This window comes from Tiliqua scincoides, chromosome 12, assembly GCF_035046505.1.
Source record: "Tiliqua scincoides isolate rTilSci1 chromosome 12, rTilSci1.hap2, whole genome shotgun sequence".
NCBI classification, from domain to species: domain Eukaryota; kingdom Metazoa; phylum Chordata; class Lepidosauria; order Squamata; family Scincidae; genus Tiliqua; species Tiliqua scincoides.
In genome coordinates this window covers 684,672-702,824 of record NC_089832.1, presented here as the reverse complement: position 1 = coordinate 702,824, position 18,153 = coordinate 684,672, and the positions used below count along the sequence as shown (strand labels likewise).

The following is an 18,153-nucleotide window of genomic DNA, read 5'->3' as shown; positions in this document are numbered from 1 at the left end:
CATCATTGCCTCCCCAGGGGAATGTGCAGAATCTGTGAAGAGCGGCTTGTGCTGACACTGGCAGGGGGCAGTGGGATCTAACAGCAGATGCACTCCTGGCACAGGATCAGTGCTGGATCCCAGTTCCACAAGGCCAGGTAGCCCTGAAGTTCACAAGGAAGGCAGAAAGATTCACAAAAATGAAATCCACATTCAGGTTTATTTTTGCACCAGGAGACCTGGATTCTGGCGTGTTAAAAATTCAGCTTCTTTTGCCAGGTTTGCAGGGGGAGGAAACGAGACACCATCACCCCTGCCCCAGTTCTGGCTCTCTCTGCTACCCTGCGAAGGCCCTGCCAGTGCAGTCGCTCACTTTTTCTTTCCTGCACTACTGCCTGGCTGGCAGGTAAAGCAGGGGCTGGAATGGAGGGGCAATGCAGGGAAGGCATGAATGGGGGCGGGGGTCAGCCACGGTTGTGTAGTCTCCCTTGGGCTTGGTATGCAGCAGGTGTCATCCCTGGCACCAAAGAAATTCCTACCTGAAACCCTGGAGAGAAGCTGCCAGTCTGTGATGACCGTGCAGGTGGTCTCAGCTGGACTGATTCCGGCAGTTTCCTCTGCAGGGTGAGGCCTGGGGTGTGATGGCTCTAACTGCAATCTGCTGCAAGGAGATGGGAAAAAGCCTAGGATGGGGGTGGGTTACAGCTCTTAAATGCAGGTCCCTGCTAGGCTGAAAGGGGGTGGGGGAATTCTGGGGGCACAAGGAAAAGGCATAATCCAGCAGTGCCTTGAAGAGAGCCAGGTGACTCAGGCACCCAAAAGTCAGACTCACTTGGAGTTGCAGCTTCCACCTTTCCACCTGTTTCTTTTCATTCTCTTGCTCCTGAGCAGAGGAATGAAACCAACCTGGCTCTGCAAGAGCATCAGCTTGAAAAGACAAGAGCAGCAGGACTAAGGCCGAGGAAACCCCCCAGTGGCATCTGCTGTGAGCAGTAAAGGTTCTGAGGGTCCCCACTTGCTTCAAGGAAGTGAGAAGCTTCTGCTGCTCTCATAGGCCTGCTGGGCCTCTGTGCATGTGTGCTTAAGGCCCTGGATTTTGCCTCATGGGCAGAATATGGACTGGTCATGAGTAAAGCCCTGGGCCAGCCTGAGGGGATGGAATACAGAAGGGAGGGATGGTCTTTCTTGCATACCCCAAGGGGGACCCGCAGCCTCCTGAACAGGCCTGTTCCATGGAGCCAGTGGGAATGAGCCAGCCAGCTGGTTGCCCAGCCCAGAAAATATAACTATGTACACCCCCCACCCCCTTCCACCACACTTAATTCACAATACGAATCAATCACTAGCACATGGAGATGAGGAGTGCAGCAGCCTGACACACACGTGCACACGCAGACCCCCCCACCCCCAGCAGCATGGACAGGATGGAGCAAGAGCAATACAGCACCGCCTCCTAATGGCGCAGGGGGGCACTCGGGTATCTCTTCCGGCTCGCTTGCCCGTGGGTCACGGAAGCAGTTGCAGCAGTCTCCCCGCTTCTCTGTCTTCTTCACACACCCGCACCCAGCTTCATTGTTGGCTCAGGGCAGAGGCCGGCGTCTACTGCAGGCAGATCCTCCTGTGAGTCTTCCTTTTCAATCTTGCTCTTGGGGGTCAAACATGGGGCGGGGGGCGGGGCAGAGGCTGTTGCTCAGTCCTGTGTGCTGCTGCACAATGGGGTGCCAGCTTTGGGCCAGGTGGTCCCTTCTGGGCTACAGGACTAATCAGGTCTCTTCACGGCATTCCCAAGCCCAGTGGCAAGATGTGAAGGACAGCAGAACCTCCCAGCGATGGAAACGTCAGAGTCCTGAGGGTGCTTAGCAGAGGTGGTGAGGGTGCCAGTTTGGAGATGCTGGGAATGGGGGGGGGGGAGGCAGCTGCTTCAAGGCTATTTGCTGTGTTGGCTGCTGGTCTCACACCAGCTGCATCTCCTTGAAGTGGCCCCAGGGGCGACTGCCCTCCTCTGTGTAGCGCCTGTCCCCAGCTCCAGTACTGCTGCTGATGCCCTAACGACTTGGGGGGTCTCACAGAGCCATTCATCTCCCACCCATCAAGTGATGCCAGCAGGCTGGCAAGTAGTCAGGGCTCGAGTCAGACAAGAAGCACAGTGCGCTGGAGGTTTGCCCCAGAAACGCCATCTGCGGAGACCTTCTTTCTTCTGTGCAATCTAGAACCAGCTGGGGAAGGCAGCCTTCAGCCACACAAGCGGAACTCAAAGCACAAGTGTGTGACAGGTGAAAAATAAATTAAGCTTTATGTATCTGTTTCTCTCTCACTATATATATATATTAAATCTTTAAATAAATATCTTCTCTTTCTTTCCAAACTATTTACATTCTCAGCAAAGCTCTACAACAGGCAGGGAACAAAAGCTGGCCTTGCGCTGGCCTCTCGTCTTGCAGAAGCCAAGAGCTGGGCCAGTAACAGGAAGGCCTCACTCTGCTCTCCTGCCCCATTCAGAGAGACAGAAACACTGGGCCAGGTTCTCTCTGCAGGGGTGGGGGGAGAGGGCAAGCCCATTTGGAGCAGCTGCTCCTGGGAGGGCTCCACAAGGCCTCAGTCACTCAGCCCCTGAGCCAGCAGCACCAAAGAATTAAAACAAAAAGGGTTCTACTTTGATCAGAACTTTTCTTGAGTGTCACAGAATATTTCTGCTCAATGAGGAGCCCTGTAGAACTGGGAGGTTCCCATTGGTGCACATGGATTCAAAGCTGGCCTGATGGAAAGTGATTTTTAAAACCTCTGTAGCAAAGCTGTGTGTGTGTGAGAGAGAGAGAGAGAGAGACGGACTTCAGGCTCAAGTCCTTTTCTTCTTTCCCCTCCTCTTAAAAAAAGTGCAAGATGCCACCCTCTTGGCCTCCTGTGTGCCCATCCAAACAACTGGCGGCAACTGCTCAGTAGGGACTACGGAGGGAGCAGAAGTGCCCACCTGTGGCTTGGTTTTCCAAGGCTGCACCCCAAGGGAAAATCTTGTTCATTAACAGCTGCACGACAGGGAGAAATGCAGCACATTTTAACCTCCTCTGCAGCTACAAGGCAGAAAGTGACTTCCCTGCCTGTGGAAAGCAGCCAAGTGGCTGCAGGGAAGAGGCAGAAACAGCAGGAACAGGCCAGTGCTGGGAGTCTGCAGGGTCTGGATCTTGCCCCAGTACCGGTGCTCCTCCAGCCCTGTCCGCTTGGCCTGGCTTCCCACATTGTCCTCTTCCATCCTGGCTGCTACTCACCACCCAGCCAGCTCTAGGAGTCCTTTGGGGCACAGCCAGGCCCAACAGACCCCCATGTCCCAGGATGCCACCTGCAACTGGTGGGGCCATCATCGCTGCAGCAGCAGCAGCAGCACCCCTCCTCCTCCCCCCCAGTTCACAAGGATGAATGGAAGTGAACCGCTGTGTGTGAAGCCACCGAAGCACACGGGCGAGATCTACAGGCACCACAACAGGGAGGGGAGGGAGGAGGAGGGACAGCAAACAGCCAGGCCACAATCCTGGGCAGACACGGACATGCAAACCCGCTGCATGAGATGCATGAAGGAGTGAAACGGTCCTTGCACGAGGGGGCCGGAAGGCCCTGGTGAGAGCTGGGAGCCACAGCCGACTCAAGATGGGAGGAGCCCCTCAGTCCCAGGAGCCGGTGGCTGTGGAGGGTCCTCAAGGGCTGCAGCAGAGCACCTCTGCTGGTCATGGGGAGTTCTTCTGGAGTTGGCTGGCAGTGTCCTTAACGCCCTGCAGAATCCTCTTCACATGGCCCACCTTTGTGATCCCCAGATCCTTCCGGGAAGAAGAGGAGAAGGTAAGGCTGAGGCAGCAGCAGCAGCAGGGGGCAACTGGGATGACTGAGCCCCCCAACTCCCTCCTTCTTGTTAGGAGGAATGTTTGAATGCTGCCTTTCTGCAAAGAGTGGTTCATGTAGCAAACTACACCAACACATGGTTGTGCCCACCGGTTTTCCTCAAAGACTGTCTCAGGTCCAGTCCAGCAGGAGAGAGGCTTCCCTGGGACTCAGCCCAGTGGCAGGGTGCCAAGCAGGCTGAGAGGTGGTCGAACCCCTCGTCTTCTGGCTGGTCTCAGACCCAGAACAACAGGCCCCAGGCAGCGCACCTGCTAGGTCTGGCCTGCTTCATCAGAATGGTCGCCCAAGCCCTGCCCCCACCAGGTCAGAGGGCAGGGAGGGGTGCTTAAGTGATGGTCAGCCACCCCACTGGACAGAGCTGAGGTTTCTTAAGGTCCAGCTGAGGGTGCTTGTGCCTGTGCTGGTTCTAACAGAGGAATCTGTGCATGATCAGCTCCACCTGCCTCCCTGCTGCACACACAGATCGGAGCAAAGGAGGGAGGCATCAACCCCAGAGCTCCCCCCCCACCAATCACCTCAGGGGGCCACAACAGGCAGTTCAGATGTCACAGCCATGGTGCAGAACTCACCAGTGCCATTCTGGCCTCATGTCGGGCCCAGTCCTACTAACATTCCAGTGCTGATGCAGCCGCAATGCAGCCCTGAAGGGAGAGGACAAGCGTTCCTTAGCCCTGAAGAAGGCTCTGTGAAGGTTCCCCCTCCCCATCACAGGATGCAACACATGCACTGGCACTGGGAATATCCAATTTTCCAGTGCTGGTGCAGCCATGCCAACGGGCTGTGCACTGCATCCTGTGGTGGGGGCCCCTGTGAGATACAGGAAGCTGGACTAGATGGGCCTATGGCCTGATCCAGCGGGGCTGTTCTGTTCTTAACTACAATTCCCAGGAAGCCTTGCAGGTCTCTTGTTATCTGGTGTGCTCCCTGGGGCATTTGGTGGGCCGCTGTGAGATCCAGGAAGCTGGACTAGATGGGCCTATGACCTGATCCAGTGGGGCTGTTCTGATGTTCTTAACTACAATTCCCAGGAGGCCTTGCAGGTCTCTCGTTATCTGGTGTGCTCCCTGGGGCATTTGGTGGGCCGCTGTGAGATCCAGGAAGCTGGACTAGATGGGCCTATGGCCTGATCCAGTGGGGCTGTTCTTATGTTCTTAACTACAATTCCCAGGAAGCCTTGCAGGTCTCTCGTTATCTGGTGTGCTCCCTGGGGCATTTGGTGGGCCGCTGTGAGATCCAGGAAGCTGGACTAGATGGGCCTATGGCCTGATCCAGCGGGGCTGTTCTTATGTTCTTAACTACAGTTCCCAGGAGGCCTTGCAGGTCTCTCATTATCTGGTGTGCTCCCTGGGGCATTTGGTGGGCTGCTGTGAGATACAGGAAGCTGGACTAGATGGGCCTATGGCCTGATCCAGTGGGGCTGTTCTTATGTTCTTAATCATGGAGGCCTCCTCAAAGTAAGGGAACAAAAGTTCCCTTACCTTGGGGCTGCATTGCGCATGCACTGGTGCTGGAAATTTGGATAGGATTGGGCCCTTAATTATTTAAATTTGTATGCATTTGCACATATGAATAAATAAAATACAGGTGTGCCTCTTTGTCTGCAGGAATTCTGTTCAGGAATCCCCCCCCCCCGACAGATAGACAAAACTGCAGCTATAGGTGAATGCCCGTCTCCATAGTCTGGATCCTTCAGAGACCCTCTCCCTCTGGATCCTCTCCTCCTCTTTGCTGGCTTTCTGAGCTCAGCAGAGGCCATGGATGTTGGTCCACGGCCTCTGCCAGGCTCAGATGGAGCTCTAGAGCTCAAAACATGTGACTTCTGGTGTCACAGAGGAACTGGAAGTGATGTTTTTGATGCCTTTTAAGGCATTTGGAGGTCTGGGGAACTCCTGGAGAGGTGCTTGGGGGGCCCAGCGGACCTGATCAGAGGAAATGGGATCTGTGGATATGGAGGCCTTCCTGTAATTTTGAAAAGGAAAAAGTTACTTCCTTTGTTTTTAGGAGGAGCAGCCACCATTGTAGAAGAGGCACTTGCTCCTGCAGAGAGTGCAGGGAGAAGAGAATGCCTCTTCCAAAATGTACTGTACTAAAAATAGTTAGTGTTTTTAGTATGTTGCCTGATGAAGAGCTTTCTAGAATGAAGGGCTGCAGGTGAAGGTGTGCGAAAGGGAAATACAGGCCTCTGAACGTGCTCCATTTTTCCAACTGCCAGCAGGTGGGGCAGGGGCACCGCTGAACTCTCATGGGGCTGAAAGAACTGCAGGAGCAAAACCGCCCTTGTAGGGGTGCCAGAAATGTCAGGAGTGGACAGAGACAGAAGTCTTCCTCGATGTGCCCAGTCTGCTTCCAGCCCTTCTCTAGGTCTACAGCCCCACATGCAGCCACTTGCACACCAGGGAAAGGAGCAGGTGAGAGGTGCCCAGCCCATGCAAGCAGCTCAGCTTAGCGACAACATGCATCGTGCAAGCACACCCCCTCTGCCCCCCCCGCGGTTGCACGGGCAGCCAGCTTCAAGAGACTGGCAGGGAGTACCTTCAAGTCTCTTCTCTCCAGCAGGATCAGCTCGGAGCCCTGGATGTCGTGGCGCATAAAAACCTCTTTGTACTCCCCTAAGTCAAGTGCCTCCAGCCAGGCAGCCACTTCCTCAGGGCCCCAGTTGTCCACTGGCAGAAAGGAAAATTGGAAGATGGTCGATTCAGTGGGGGGAGAGGCAGAGGCACTGAGCTGCAATGGCGTTACCAGAGGGGGCAAAGCGCCAGGTTTTGCAAGGTGCCTCAACAGGCCGCATCAGCTGTCCCTGCCCCTCACTGTCGTTCTGAGTGGCAAGAGCAACAGAGGCCTCCTCTGCGTGTTGCTCCTCTGCACTGCTCTTGCCGCTCAGAATGGCTCCGATGGCGGGGGCAGCTCACAGGTGCGTTGAGGTGCCCTGGAAATTTAGCACTTCCCCCCTCCCCAGAACACCACTGCTGAGCAGGAGCCTGTGGGGAGACAGAGTAAGGAAAAGGGCCAGCAAAGCACAGGTAGCGAGGGTGTGGGGCAGGGGAGTGCGAGGGGAGAAGCACAGGAAGACAGGTGCTGGGATACCCCTCGGCTGCCAGCGGGGGCTCCGCATCACCTGCCAAGCCAAGCCAAGCCAAGCCCAGGTGACACTGTGGCTGCCCTGCCCCCACCTCTCTGTTCTGCCCCTTGGGAGGAACAGCCAAAGGCACAGAAACACAAACACGAGCAGTGAATGGGGAGGCTGCTCCACAAGCTCATGCCCAGTTCATGCCCCCCCCCGTCACATCACACACAAATAGCAGGAAGCGCTTCCAGGCCACAGCTGGACTGCAGGTGCTCTGGCCAGATGTGCCCCTGCTCTTTTCTGTGGTGCTGCCCCATCCCCACCCCTCACCTGCCACCCACAAGGACCCCAAGCACACGGAACACCGGCAGTTGGAGAGAAAGTGCCCCACCGGCCTCTGCCCCAAAGGCACAGGCCACAGTCTCTGGCACCAGCAGGAGCTGCGCCTAGCGCTCTCTGCCCCCTTTGGCTCTGCCTTCCAAGAGGGCAGACTTGCAGGTGTGACTTGATGCCACGGAGTCCCGCTGCTCTTGCCCTGCCCAAGCGCACCTTCAAGGGCCAATCCTGACTGTGCTCTGGCAGAGGAAGCTGCTCTCACCAAGCCCCCCAGGAGCACCTCAGTGCCCTGCAGCGGTGGCAGCAGCAGTACCTGGTGTGATGCCGAAGCCGGACTTCTGCTTCTGGAGCTTCTCCTTCTCCCGCCTGGGCTTGTTGAGGTTGATGCGCAGCTTGAGGCTCCCCTTGTTGCTGCTCCCGGAGGTCTCCTGGCCGAGGCCCTGCACAGGAGAGAAGAGGGAGAATCAAGGGGGGGGGGAGACCCCAGCCTCACCTTGGACTGTTCTGTCTTCCTCTGCTCACTTCCCCAACCCCTGCTGTCCACCTCAGCCTGGTCCACATGGCACTGTCTCCTGCTTCTAACCTCCTTTGAAAGACAGGCTTGCACTGACCATCCTGGCGGCCCTCCTGCCTCCCCCCCAAAACTGCCGCACCAGGAAGGTGGCTCCTTCTTGCTAGTCGCTGGCTGGGCAAAGCCAGAAGGCAGCCCTTGCCCCCCTGGGGCACCCACCTCCTCCGCAGAGGTGCCGACTGGCACCATCCAGTGGATGTCGGAGAGCTTCTGCAGTTCTTGGCTGATGGCATCCAGGGCGCTCCGGAGCCCCTCCTCCTGCTGGGGGGAGTCCAGCTGCTGTGAAGAGAGAAGGGGGCTTTCATTCTTCCCTCCCCCAGATCTGGGTTCCCTCCTCCCCACCCCAGAAGCAACAGGGTAAGCCTGAGGTTGTGTGGCGGCACAGGCAGTTCCTGGCAGGGCTTGGGGAAGACTGAAGCACAGGAAACGGCAATCACATCTTAGGACTGAGAGTCACAAAACATGAAAGAAGAGCTCTTCTCTCTGTCACTGTTGGCTTCTGCTCCTGCCACCAAATACTGGCTTTCCTCAGACAATGCCAACTTCTTCTGTTTCAAAGGGGGGGGGGGAGTCTGAAAGAAACTAGGAGGTTCCACTTCCAGACTGGGGTGGGTGAGTCTTGTTTTTTCTTCTCTCTATAGGTCAGCAAGGGAACCCAAGCTACAGCCGGTGCCACATTCGGCCCACCAACATGTGCTGAATGGCCACTGACATTCAAATTGCACGTAGCCCCCTCCACCACTCCTTCCTCTTCTCCATCCCAACCGCACCCCCCCCCACCCAGCATCTTTCTCTTGTGGGATGAAGTGACTGCTGGGTTGGGCTGTTCTTGCTGAGAGAGAGAGAGAGAGAGAGAGCGAGAGAGCAAGCAGCCCAGCAACTGCAAATATTCCACAAATAATGTGCTCCTATCGTGAAAGCTGCATACAAAATGCGTGTATTATTTTCAAGACTTGGATCGGCTGTGGTCCCCGTAGGAGCAAGGCGGAGCAGTGTGGCCGGGCAGCTGAGAACTGTGGGACTCCTGATCTGCAGTCATTCCTGCCTCATCCTTGGCTACACGTCCCGACAGCATGCCTTGGATGGCCAAGAACAAAGAACGCCTGCCTCCCATGGCGTCATCTGGGCAAGCAGAGACAACTGTGTCTCCCCCTTCTGCCCAGAAAAGGACAAGGATGACGCCTGCTACACAGTGAAGCCAGTACCCCACCTGGGCCCACACTCACCAGCTTCCCTTCCAGGAACGCCCGGGTCTCCGTGTAGAGGGCCTTCACACTTACAGACAGCTCCATGGCAGTGCTTCTGCTCAGGAACTGGGGGGACTAGGTGGGACAGAGAGAAAGCCTTGGAGGTCCATGTTCTGAACGTACCGATGGGGGTAACTGACAGAGGGAGCCCCAGATTCCCTGGTGCCACTGGCTGGTGCCACCCCCGGTTCTCATACTGTGACACAACTTTGTGAAGGGAACTCTTTCTGCCCTCTTGCATTTGGTGGGGTGGAAACATTGCAAAATGGGTGCTTTGCTTCCCCCCAAGTAACGCTGAACTGTGGCCTCTCAGGCCGAATGCCAGCTCGGGAAGCTCTGCCTACAAAAGAGCACCTTCCGGCACTGCCCTTTAGAACTGTGGAGGCTGCTGAGGCACCCACAAGGGGATGGGTGCACAGGAGCTGGAGGAGGTGGCTCTCTTTAGACCAAGCAGGGTTCGTGGAATGCACTTGCGCCCAGTCACTGTTATTCCCCAGCATTCAGGGTGCTCTGGAGCCCCTCCTCCTGCTGGAGTTACTGGAAGAGACGTGCTCATAGTGGCCAAATCTGTGTTCAGGTGCCTCATCAAAAGACTGAGTTCAAAAAGTGTCGCTGGGGAGTTTCAGCCCTTTGGTCCCTGCAGCTCTGTTGACCTCCCCAGGTCTAAATGCCACCCCTGGAGACAAGCGCACTGGCTGGGCGGCAAGAAAAGTTCCCACGGCTGATAGCAGAGAGACCAGGGACTTCTGCCTCTGGGGGAAGGCGTTGTGGTGGGAGGGGGCAGGAGGCACTGCATGGCACCTCTGCTCCCTTCCGCTTCCACTCCCCTTTCCTTCCCTTTCTCCTGGGCAGGCCACTGCCTGGACCCCATAACAAACCCTGAGCACAAAGGAAGGTTGTGGCATCCGCAACAATGGCAGCAGCACCTTTGCACACGCACTTTGGACCAGCGTGCACTGGAATGTCTGAAAGCTCCAGCAGAGTGCGCGACAAGCAGTCACCCAAGAAACCTCAGTCTTGCTCCCTCAGAAGTTCTGAAGGGGGAAGATCTGCCGGCAGAGCCCAACGCCCCCCCTGCCCACTGGTTCTGGGTCAGACTTGGCTCAAGCAGGGGCACAAGAAGGCCCATCTGCCTGGTCATTCGCCTCCATGTCCAGCTGACCCACCCAGACGAACTTCATTCAGTGCAACAACCCAGAAACAGGTTTCGAGAAGTGCTTCAAGACTCCCTTCCCTTCCCATCCCTCCAGCAAGACGAGTGCCACAGACCGGGGCTTAAGGTGACCAGCCCTGACACGGAAGCCACCCATCCCCTGGCCGGGGGGGGGGGGAGGACTTGCCTTACCTCAGGGCTGCTACTCTTGCTGGGCAGGGCCTCGCTCAGAGCCAAGGCGCTGCCATTCACGGCATGTGCCAGCTCCTGCTCGATGGCTTTGTGTGTTTTGGCCGCCTCACGGATCCTGCAAGGGGCAGGTCAGTCACACCTCTGCAAGGAGGCCCCCTCCTCCCCTGCTGCTGCACCAGCTTCCCCGGTACGCCGGGAGACGGCAACTGCAGGAGGGAGGACTCTTTGGGGCTGCCCAGAAAGTGGCCTCTAATGCGTGTGTCCCCCTCCACAGGGCAGGGCAGAGGTGGTACCTGCTGATGAGGGTCTCGGTCACCTGGGCCAGCTGCTGCACCTGACTGTACTCCTCGTCAGTCATGTACTCCATGGACTGCTGGGAGCTGAGGCGAGGCCGGGAGGCAGTTCGGTAGCCCTCCCCCTTCTGCTTGTCCTCCCATGATTTGAGGGTGCTCTCAAAGGCCTGCAAGGACACACAGTGGGCATGACCCTCCCTCCAGGAGGAGGCACAAGACCAAGGCCGGCATGGTGTGACTTGGGAGACTGCCACACACCATCACATGCTTGCCTTCCACTCACTCGGCGCCAGACTGCTGTAGTTCTTGTTGGGCAGGCTCAGAAGACTGGCACTCCAAACCCCATTCCCCCCTTTAGCACTCAGTGGTCCCTCTGTGACATCACAGCAGCTAAGCCACTGGCAGCCAGGCAGGCGGTGCTATTTCGCCATCAAAATCCCCACTGCACTGTTGGAGCAAAGCAGCTGTTGCTGGGGGTTCCTCCCAGCCGGCAACAAAGAGGCTGCATTCTCCCTCCCAAGCCAACTTCCAGGAACACAGGAAGCCACTGCTTGGTTCTTCTCTAGGCCATGACAGTCTCTCCGGCAGCAGAGCCTCAGGCAGAGAGAGCCTCTTTTCCAGTCCTGCTCCCGAGATCCTCCCAACTGGAGGCTGAACCAGGGACCCCCTACAGGCAAAGCAGGCAGCTCCGCCACTGCCCCCCCCATTTGTAGCAGTGGAAATCAGTCTCCAAAGCTCTTGCAGGAGCCCAGAGGCTGCCGGAGAGCATGCTGGGATTGCACTTGCTCCAATTCCTCCCCCACCCCCCTTGTAGCCCCTGGAGCCTCACCCGGTCTCTTGTCAGCATCTGAGCCCGGTTCTTGTGCTGGATCTTTATCATGCCAGGGGGCTGGATCCAGGCTTCCCCATCCACCTGCACTGGGACACCCTCATCCCCACGGATCGTGATCTTCACCATCCGGCACTGCCGTGCGGGCACAAGAGGAGTGGTGAGGGGGGCTCAGAAACCAAGCCCAGCCAGTCCCTCATCTGTGGAAACTCAAGCCTTTCTCCCAGAGAGTCTGGGAGGCTCAAGCCAGGAGGAAAAGTGGGCCCTGCCCTACCTGGGCAATGCGGTGATGCTGCAGGTTGATGACCCGTGACATGGCCATCTGGATGCTGCCAAAGACGGCGACCACCTCCAGCTTCTTGTCATCAAAGGAGGGAGCCCCAAAGTTCTGGAAGGCACAAACGTGTCAGTGCCCTCAGCACTGGGCAGGCTCCCCTGCAACCCTGCCTCTCTCCTGGAGACCCTTCCAGGGGTGCCTGCTGTTGGGGCCAGGGAACTTTGAGGGGGGGGAATCCTGCAAGGCTGGGTTTCAATTTCGCCCCTTCGCCACACAAGAGGGAAGGAAAAGCAGAGATGAAGGAAGGGAGGGGCGTCTCCCTGCACTGGGAGAACCATTCTAGGGGACCGAAAACCACATGCTGGCTTTGGCCAAGAAGAAGCTTCAGCCAGCTGCCCACATGCCCCAACTCACGTTGTCTTCCTTGGTGCCTCCCCAGAAGTTGATGCCTCCGGCGTAGCTGGGGATGTTGAGCACCGCGATGCCCTGCAGGCTGGGCAAGGAAATGGGCACTCCGTCACACTGCCAGGAAGAGGAGAGAGCAACAGCATTGTTCTCTCTGACCCGCAGGTTCAGCACCCAGCAGCAGGCAGCCCTCCAGACTGGGGGGAGACCCCAAGCAGGCTGCAGCTGTCCAGCAAAGGAGCCTCCTGTCGCTTCGCCTCTCCCGAGGCTTGACCCTTGTTACTCAAGGGCACTGGAAAGGGGACCCAGATCACTCGGGAGGTAGGGCTGCCCGTGCCTCATCCTGCGGGGTGAACTTACAAACCCCGAGTCTTGCCACTGCAAGCTCCAATGGTGCTGTTGTACTGCTGGAGGAGAGATGGGGGGAGGCAAAGGGATGGAGCTGCAAGGACTACTCCCCCAATTTGAGTCTCGCCTCTATACTGAACTCTCACTGGGTGGGCTCGGGCCTCTGTCTTTCCTGTCTGCCACGTGGGGTCGCGGGCCTTGCTCAGCTTGCAGGCATGCTGCAATGAGGAGCTTTGCACGCTCAGGATTGTGACACAAATGGCCAAGCACGAGAGCTGCCGCCTGGCCTGCCCCCAGTCCACCCTCCAGGGGGTGCCTGCAGCTACCTCGAGCTGGACGCGCTGCTCCAGATTCTTATAGGTCCGCTGGAGCAGCTCCTTGGTGCCCAGGACCCCGTACCACATCATGTTCTTGGTGCGGCTGCTGCAAAGGGAGGAGGAGAGCAAGGAAGGCCTTCTCAGGAGCACTGCCGAGGAGCTCTGCCCACCCGCATCCCACCTGCTCCACACACCCTTCCTTCCCACCCCTGAGGCCACCCCAGTGGCCTCTTACGGGTTGCCTTGCACAAGGGAACTCTGCATCCAGGCTGCCAGGCTCCGTTTGCCCCCGGCCACCCTCCTGATCTGGTGCAGCCTGATGAGGATCACCTCTCCAGGAGACTGAAGCAATCAGCAGTCTCCTTCATGCCTTCCTAGGCCCTTCCGAGGGCATGCAATTAAGGCTAATTAAAAAGCTCAATTAGATTCTCTCCTCCTGGTGCCTGGAGGAGCTCCCAATGTCCTCTCTGCTGGGTGCTGATTCCCGCCTGCGCTCCAGGCCCAAAGGCTGCAGCAGGAGCTGGGGCTCTCTCAGGGCACCCAGGCAGCATTTCCTTGCTCCCTCAGGCTGTTCACAGAAGGCCCACTTAATTAATGTGCACACAGAGCCTTGGAATGAAGGGCACTGCTGCAAGGTGCCACTGGCACACTTCTCCTTCTAAGCAAGATGTACGAGGAGGCTGGGAATGAGCTGGCATGGGAAGGCATGGGCAGCACTCCTTTCGCCCTCCCCGAAACACGCTGGCTTAGGTCAGACTTGGCCCCCTTCTCCCCCACACTCCCCCAAGACAAGAGCCTGCAGGCTGCATGGCTTCACCCCCAGGCGCACTCTCTCCACCCTGCCATGATGTATATGCGCAACCTCCTGATTTGAGAAATGGGCTATGTCAGAAGGCCAGATGCAAGGGAGGGCACCAGGGTGAGGTCTCTTGTTATCTGGTGTGCTCCCTGGGGCATTTGGTGGGCCGCTGTGAGATACAGGAAGCTGGACTAGATGGGCCTATGGCCTGATCCAGTGGGGCTGTTCTTATGTTCTTAACTACAATTCCCAGGAGGCCTTGCAGGTCTCTTGTTATCTGGTGTGCTCCCTGGGGCATTTGGTGGGCCGCTGTGAGATCCAGGAAGCTGGACTAGATGGGCCTATGGCCTGATCTAGTGGGGCTGTTCTTATGTTCTTAACTACAATTCCCAGGAAGCCTTGCAGGTCTCTTGTTATCTGGTGAGCTCCCTGGGGCATTTGGTGGGCCGCTGTGAGATACAGGAAGCTGGACTAGAGGGGCCTATGGCCTGATCCAGTGGGGCTGTTCTTATGTTCTTATGCCCAGTGTGAGCCAAAAGGCAGCAGCAGCAACCTTGGCTCAGGCCTGGGGGCCAGTGGAGGCCTGTCTGCACAGAAGAGGCAATGCTCCTGTGTGTGTGTGCGGGGGGGGGGGGGGGGGGAGTTGCCTAATTAACTTGCAAGCAGGGTGGCTTTGTGTGTGCAAGGGCAGCAAGGTGGGGGGAATCAAAAAGAGGAAACCCTCATGGACTTTTCTTTTCAAGCACCCCCAGGGTTTCCATGGCCACCTGGTCAGTGTGGAAGGGGAGGGGAGCGGCCTGCTTTTCGGACATTCAGAGCGTTGCCTCCCAGGGTCCTCCACTCTTAGGGTGCACCTGTGTGCTGGGCAGGGGCGATCTCAAACGTACCTGCATTTTTTGGGGTGCTCGTCCCTTTTGTTGTTGAATTCCAGAGAGATCTTTGCATCCAAGCCGATGCCAAAATAATTATTCATGACGCATCTTTCAGAAAATTGTCTGAAACCAGCAGAGGCGGAAGGGAGATTGGAAATGGCTCAGAAATGAGCACTGAAGCAGAACCAGCAAAATGCCAGCAGAATAACAAATGCTCACTCTGGTTATTTCCTCTCCTTTCAAGCTTTGCAGAAAGTGAGAAAATGGCATCAGTGCCAAGCGGGGGAGGGGGGACAGGCGGCGTAACAATGACGCCGCACCCACATTTGATTGGCTGCAAGTGATGTCACTTCCAAAGCTCCAGGCACACCGGCTGGCTTTCAGACCAGTGTTCACCTAACTTGAAGCTGGAGGTCGATGGACTGTCCCAGGCCAGGCCAGGAAACAGGTGAAATGCCTGAAGAAGATGCCTTCCTGCAAGTGGGCACCAGGGGCTAGAACAGGCCAGCCAGAAGGGAGCCTGGCCAGTCGTGTTGCCCCTGACCACATTATGAAGCCGAGGACCTTGGTGCCCCCGATCTGAAAGATGACAGTGGGGGGGGGGGCTCCTCTGCCTGGCACTGACATCTCTATCCAGCAGTGGCCACACTGCTGGATTCATAAAAGGATAATATCCAACACAAAGCAAAGCAAACCAAGATTCATGCAACCAGATAAAAGCCTCACTCTGGAGATACCAGAAGATCAGTTCTCGGAGGCTGGGCTGCAAAGGGCTTTGACTGCTGTGGCTCTCTCCCTCACCCCACACAGGCACCAGCTGCATGAGGCACATCAGCGCCTGCCCCCCTTCTCCAAACGGCCAAGGCCAAAAGCAGAGGGACCCCCTCCACACTCACAGGGCCCCGGGGTCCTCTGCGAAGTGAACAGCGCTGAAGCTCTCAGGCCTGTCCAGGATGATGGACGAAGTGGTGGAGACGACTGTATCCCGCCGAGATTCTGGTGCAAGAAGAAAGACCCACTGAGGGTGTCTGACCACAACCTGCCCTCTGCCCCCTGAACAAGGTCCTGCAAGCAGTAGTAGCTGCAGCTGTATTCACTTTCAAGATGTATATCCAAGTTTACTTGTTGGACACAAACAGCAAGCAAAACCAACAGGAAGTGCGGCAACAAGACAGCACACAAAGATAAACGCAATAAAGCGGAGTTCTCAGAAAAGGAGCAGCCCCCAGAAGCAGCAGGAGAGCACAGCCCCCCCAAAGGAGCCACACTGTGTCTGCCGGGGATGGGCAGGCAGTGGGTCTGGTTTCCTCCTGGGGAAGGACATCTGCAGATTTGGCACCCCTACCCAAAAGGTCCTGCCCCAGCAGACACTCCTAACGTTACCAGGAGGGGGGCACTGGGGAAGGGTTGTCCCCGTCACGCTGAAGTCGTCACCCAAACTTTAAAATTCTGACATTGGAATCGCCCCACTCCTACGGAAGAACTCCAGATGGAGCCTTGAGCCCCACAGCCACCTCACCCTGCCCCAGGCCTCCAGCAGCCTCTCTCGCAGCTCGTGCCCCTCTGTCCTCCCCTCTCCTCCTCTCCTCTGGTTGCCTCCAGAGCCACCCAGGAGGGTCTTACTGAGCTTCTCAGCCTCCTTGTTGCAATCCTCACTGCTGTCCTTCTTGCTGGCCACTGAGAGGCTCCTGTAGGCCTGTGTCTGCTTGTTCTGCTCATCCACAGCTGCACAGAAGGAGGAGAGGACAAACAGGGTGGAGAGCTCCCTCAGCTGCTCCCTTCCAGAGCATCCCCCCACTACTGGTCTTGCGAGTCCTCATGTGCATTTGTGGTTGCTTTGCTGCAAGGTTGCGCAATCCGCACTGGGGCAAACCCGGAAGTTCCCCCTTGTCTTTGAAAAACCAAAAGTGACAATTCAGGCCCTCTGGAGGGTCAGTGAAGCTGCTTTGGATGGAACAGCTGGGGGTGCCCCAGTGGTATTGTGTGGGGTACTTGCACCTGTGGCCCCCCTAGGTGTGCAGGAGGGGGTCAGGCATGCTGCTCCAGCCAGAGCCTACAGAGGCTTCCCTCCTTTCTGAGCTCAAAGGCTCCAGGTGCAGGAGAGGAACACCCCGGAGGCCCAACCTGGGCCAGGCAGCTGAGTGGTTGGCTCAGCAGAAGGCAGCTCCTGAGGAGGCCACCTGGCTTTGTGTAAGGCGGGGCCATCAGTGCGAAACAGCAGCGCACCTCCCCAGGCCTGGCAACCCCTACCTTTCTCCGCCTGCTCAATGATCTGCTTCAGAGCCTTCTTCAGGCTGTTGGCCCTCAGCATGAGTTGCTCCTTGGACTTGAAGACCTGAGGCACAGGGCGAGGCTGGAACGGGGTCTCCTTGCCACCACTCTCCAGGGCCTCAGGGATGGCCAAGGTTGCAGGAGGGGCACCCGCGGGGGCCACAACGGCCTGCGACTCCTCATTCAGCTCACGGACCAGGGAGTCCAGCTTCTCATTCAGCTTCGCGCACTGGGCAGCAGGAAGAGGAGTGGCAAAAATGTGGTCTTCCTTGCAAGACGGTCTCAGTCTCTGCCTGGTCACCTGCCAGTCACAGAGCCTCCTCCTGGCCTGGAGCCCAAAGGGACTCTGCATATGCTCAGGGGGCCGAACCCACCCACACTTGCCTTCCGAGCCATGATGTCGGCCTCTTGCTTGCTGTCAGCTGCCTTCTCGTAGGCCTTGCCCACGTCGGTCACAAAGTCATTCACTGTTCCACACAGGAACCTGAGAGGGAGGGAAGCAGAGGGGGCGTCTCCGACCCACTTCTTCAAGACCCCCAAACCAGCCCTTCTCCTCTCTCTAGGAGTGGCCTGGCTTCCATCCAACAGCATCCAATGAGTGACAGAGAGACTAACAGTTCTCTCCAACCCAAAAAGCCAAAGCTGGGCAGGGGGTGGGCAGCTTACTGAAAAACACTATTTGAGTTATATTCTCTGTCACTTCTGCACTGACTCAGCCCACACACTGGAATCCCCCGTTTTTGAGGAGTTCCTCTTCCATTCACACACACACACACCCCAAGCACTGTGCCTTACTTGGCCGAGGAAATGACCACTGAGTGCTTGTCAGACTCCAGGATCTTGGCCAGGTGGAAGGCCACAGAGTCAGCATAGTGGGAAATCTGCGACTGAGAAAGGACGGACAAAGAGGGCAGGTTGCAGAGCAGGCAGCAGCCCTGGTGCCTGTCTTCAGCTCCAGAGAAGGACCCCCCCCCCGTTCCTGGCTCCTAGAGCCCACTCCTCCTCCTCCTCTTCCTCCCTCCAGCCTGTGCTGCTGCTTAAGGCAGGCCAGACTGGAGGTTGTGCAGCACCACTCCCCTCACCTGGATATTGGAATCATCACTTTCCTCTTCTTTGATGGCTGGGGGAGACTGCTTGGGAGCCTCGTAGGTCAGGACGCTCCACCTGCAGGGTAGGCAGAGACTTCAGTGCTGTCCAGAGGGCATGGGGGGGGGGCAGATGAAAGCTGGCACAGCATAGGCAAGTTGGCCGCCTACCCCAAGGAGGAGCAGCACATGCACACCCAGGCTGAGTTGCCCTGTTGTGCCAGGCT

At 57.3% G+C, this 18,153-nt stretch overlaps 1 protein-coding gene across 1 annotated transcript in view; it reads right to left on the bottom strand.

Moving 5' to 3' along the window:
- Positions 1-3,695: 3,695 nt before the first annotated feature.
- The window catches only part of LOC136663187 (diacylglycerol kinase delta-like), a 33,532-nt gene continuing 19,074 nt past the window's right edge, over positions 3,696-18,153 (bottom strand). The window contains exons 12-29 of the mRNA XM_066640170.1: positions 17,924-18,005; positions 17,637-17,728; positions 17,226-17,325; positions 16,821-17,070; positions 16,194-16,295; positions 15,467-15,566; positions 14,586-14,693; positions 12,909-13,005; positions 12,244-12,351; positions 11,827-11,940; positions 11,553-11,687; positions 10,724-10,890; positions 10,431-10,545; positions 9,065-9,151; positions 7,998-8,117; positions 7,581-7,707; positions 6,400-6,530; positions 3,696-3,785 (exon numbers count right to left, since the gene is read on the bottom strand). Coding sequence (XP_066496267.1) covers positions 3,696-3,785; positions 6,400-6,530; positions 7,581-7,707; positions 7,998-8,117; positions 9,065-9,151; positions 10,431-10,545; positions 10,724-10,890; positions 11,553-11,687; positions 11,827-11,940; positions 12,244-12,351; positions 12,909-13,005; positions 14,586-14,693; positions 15,467-15,566; positions 16,194-16,295; positions 16,821-17,070; positions 17,226-17,325; positions 17,637-17,728; positions 17,924-18,005 — 2,125 coding nt within the window. The remainder of the gene's footprint in view (positions 3,786-6,399; positions 6,531-7,580; positions 7,708-7,997; positions 8,118-9,064; positions 9,152-10,430; positions 10,546-10,723; positions 10,891-11,552; positions 11,688-11,826; positions 11,941-12,243; positions 12,352-12,908; positions 13,006-14,585; positions 14,694-15,466; positions 15,567-16,193; positions 16,296-16,820; positions 17,071-17,225; positions 17,326-17,636; positions 17,729-17,923; positions 18,006-18,153) is intronic.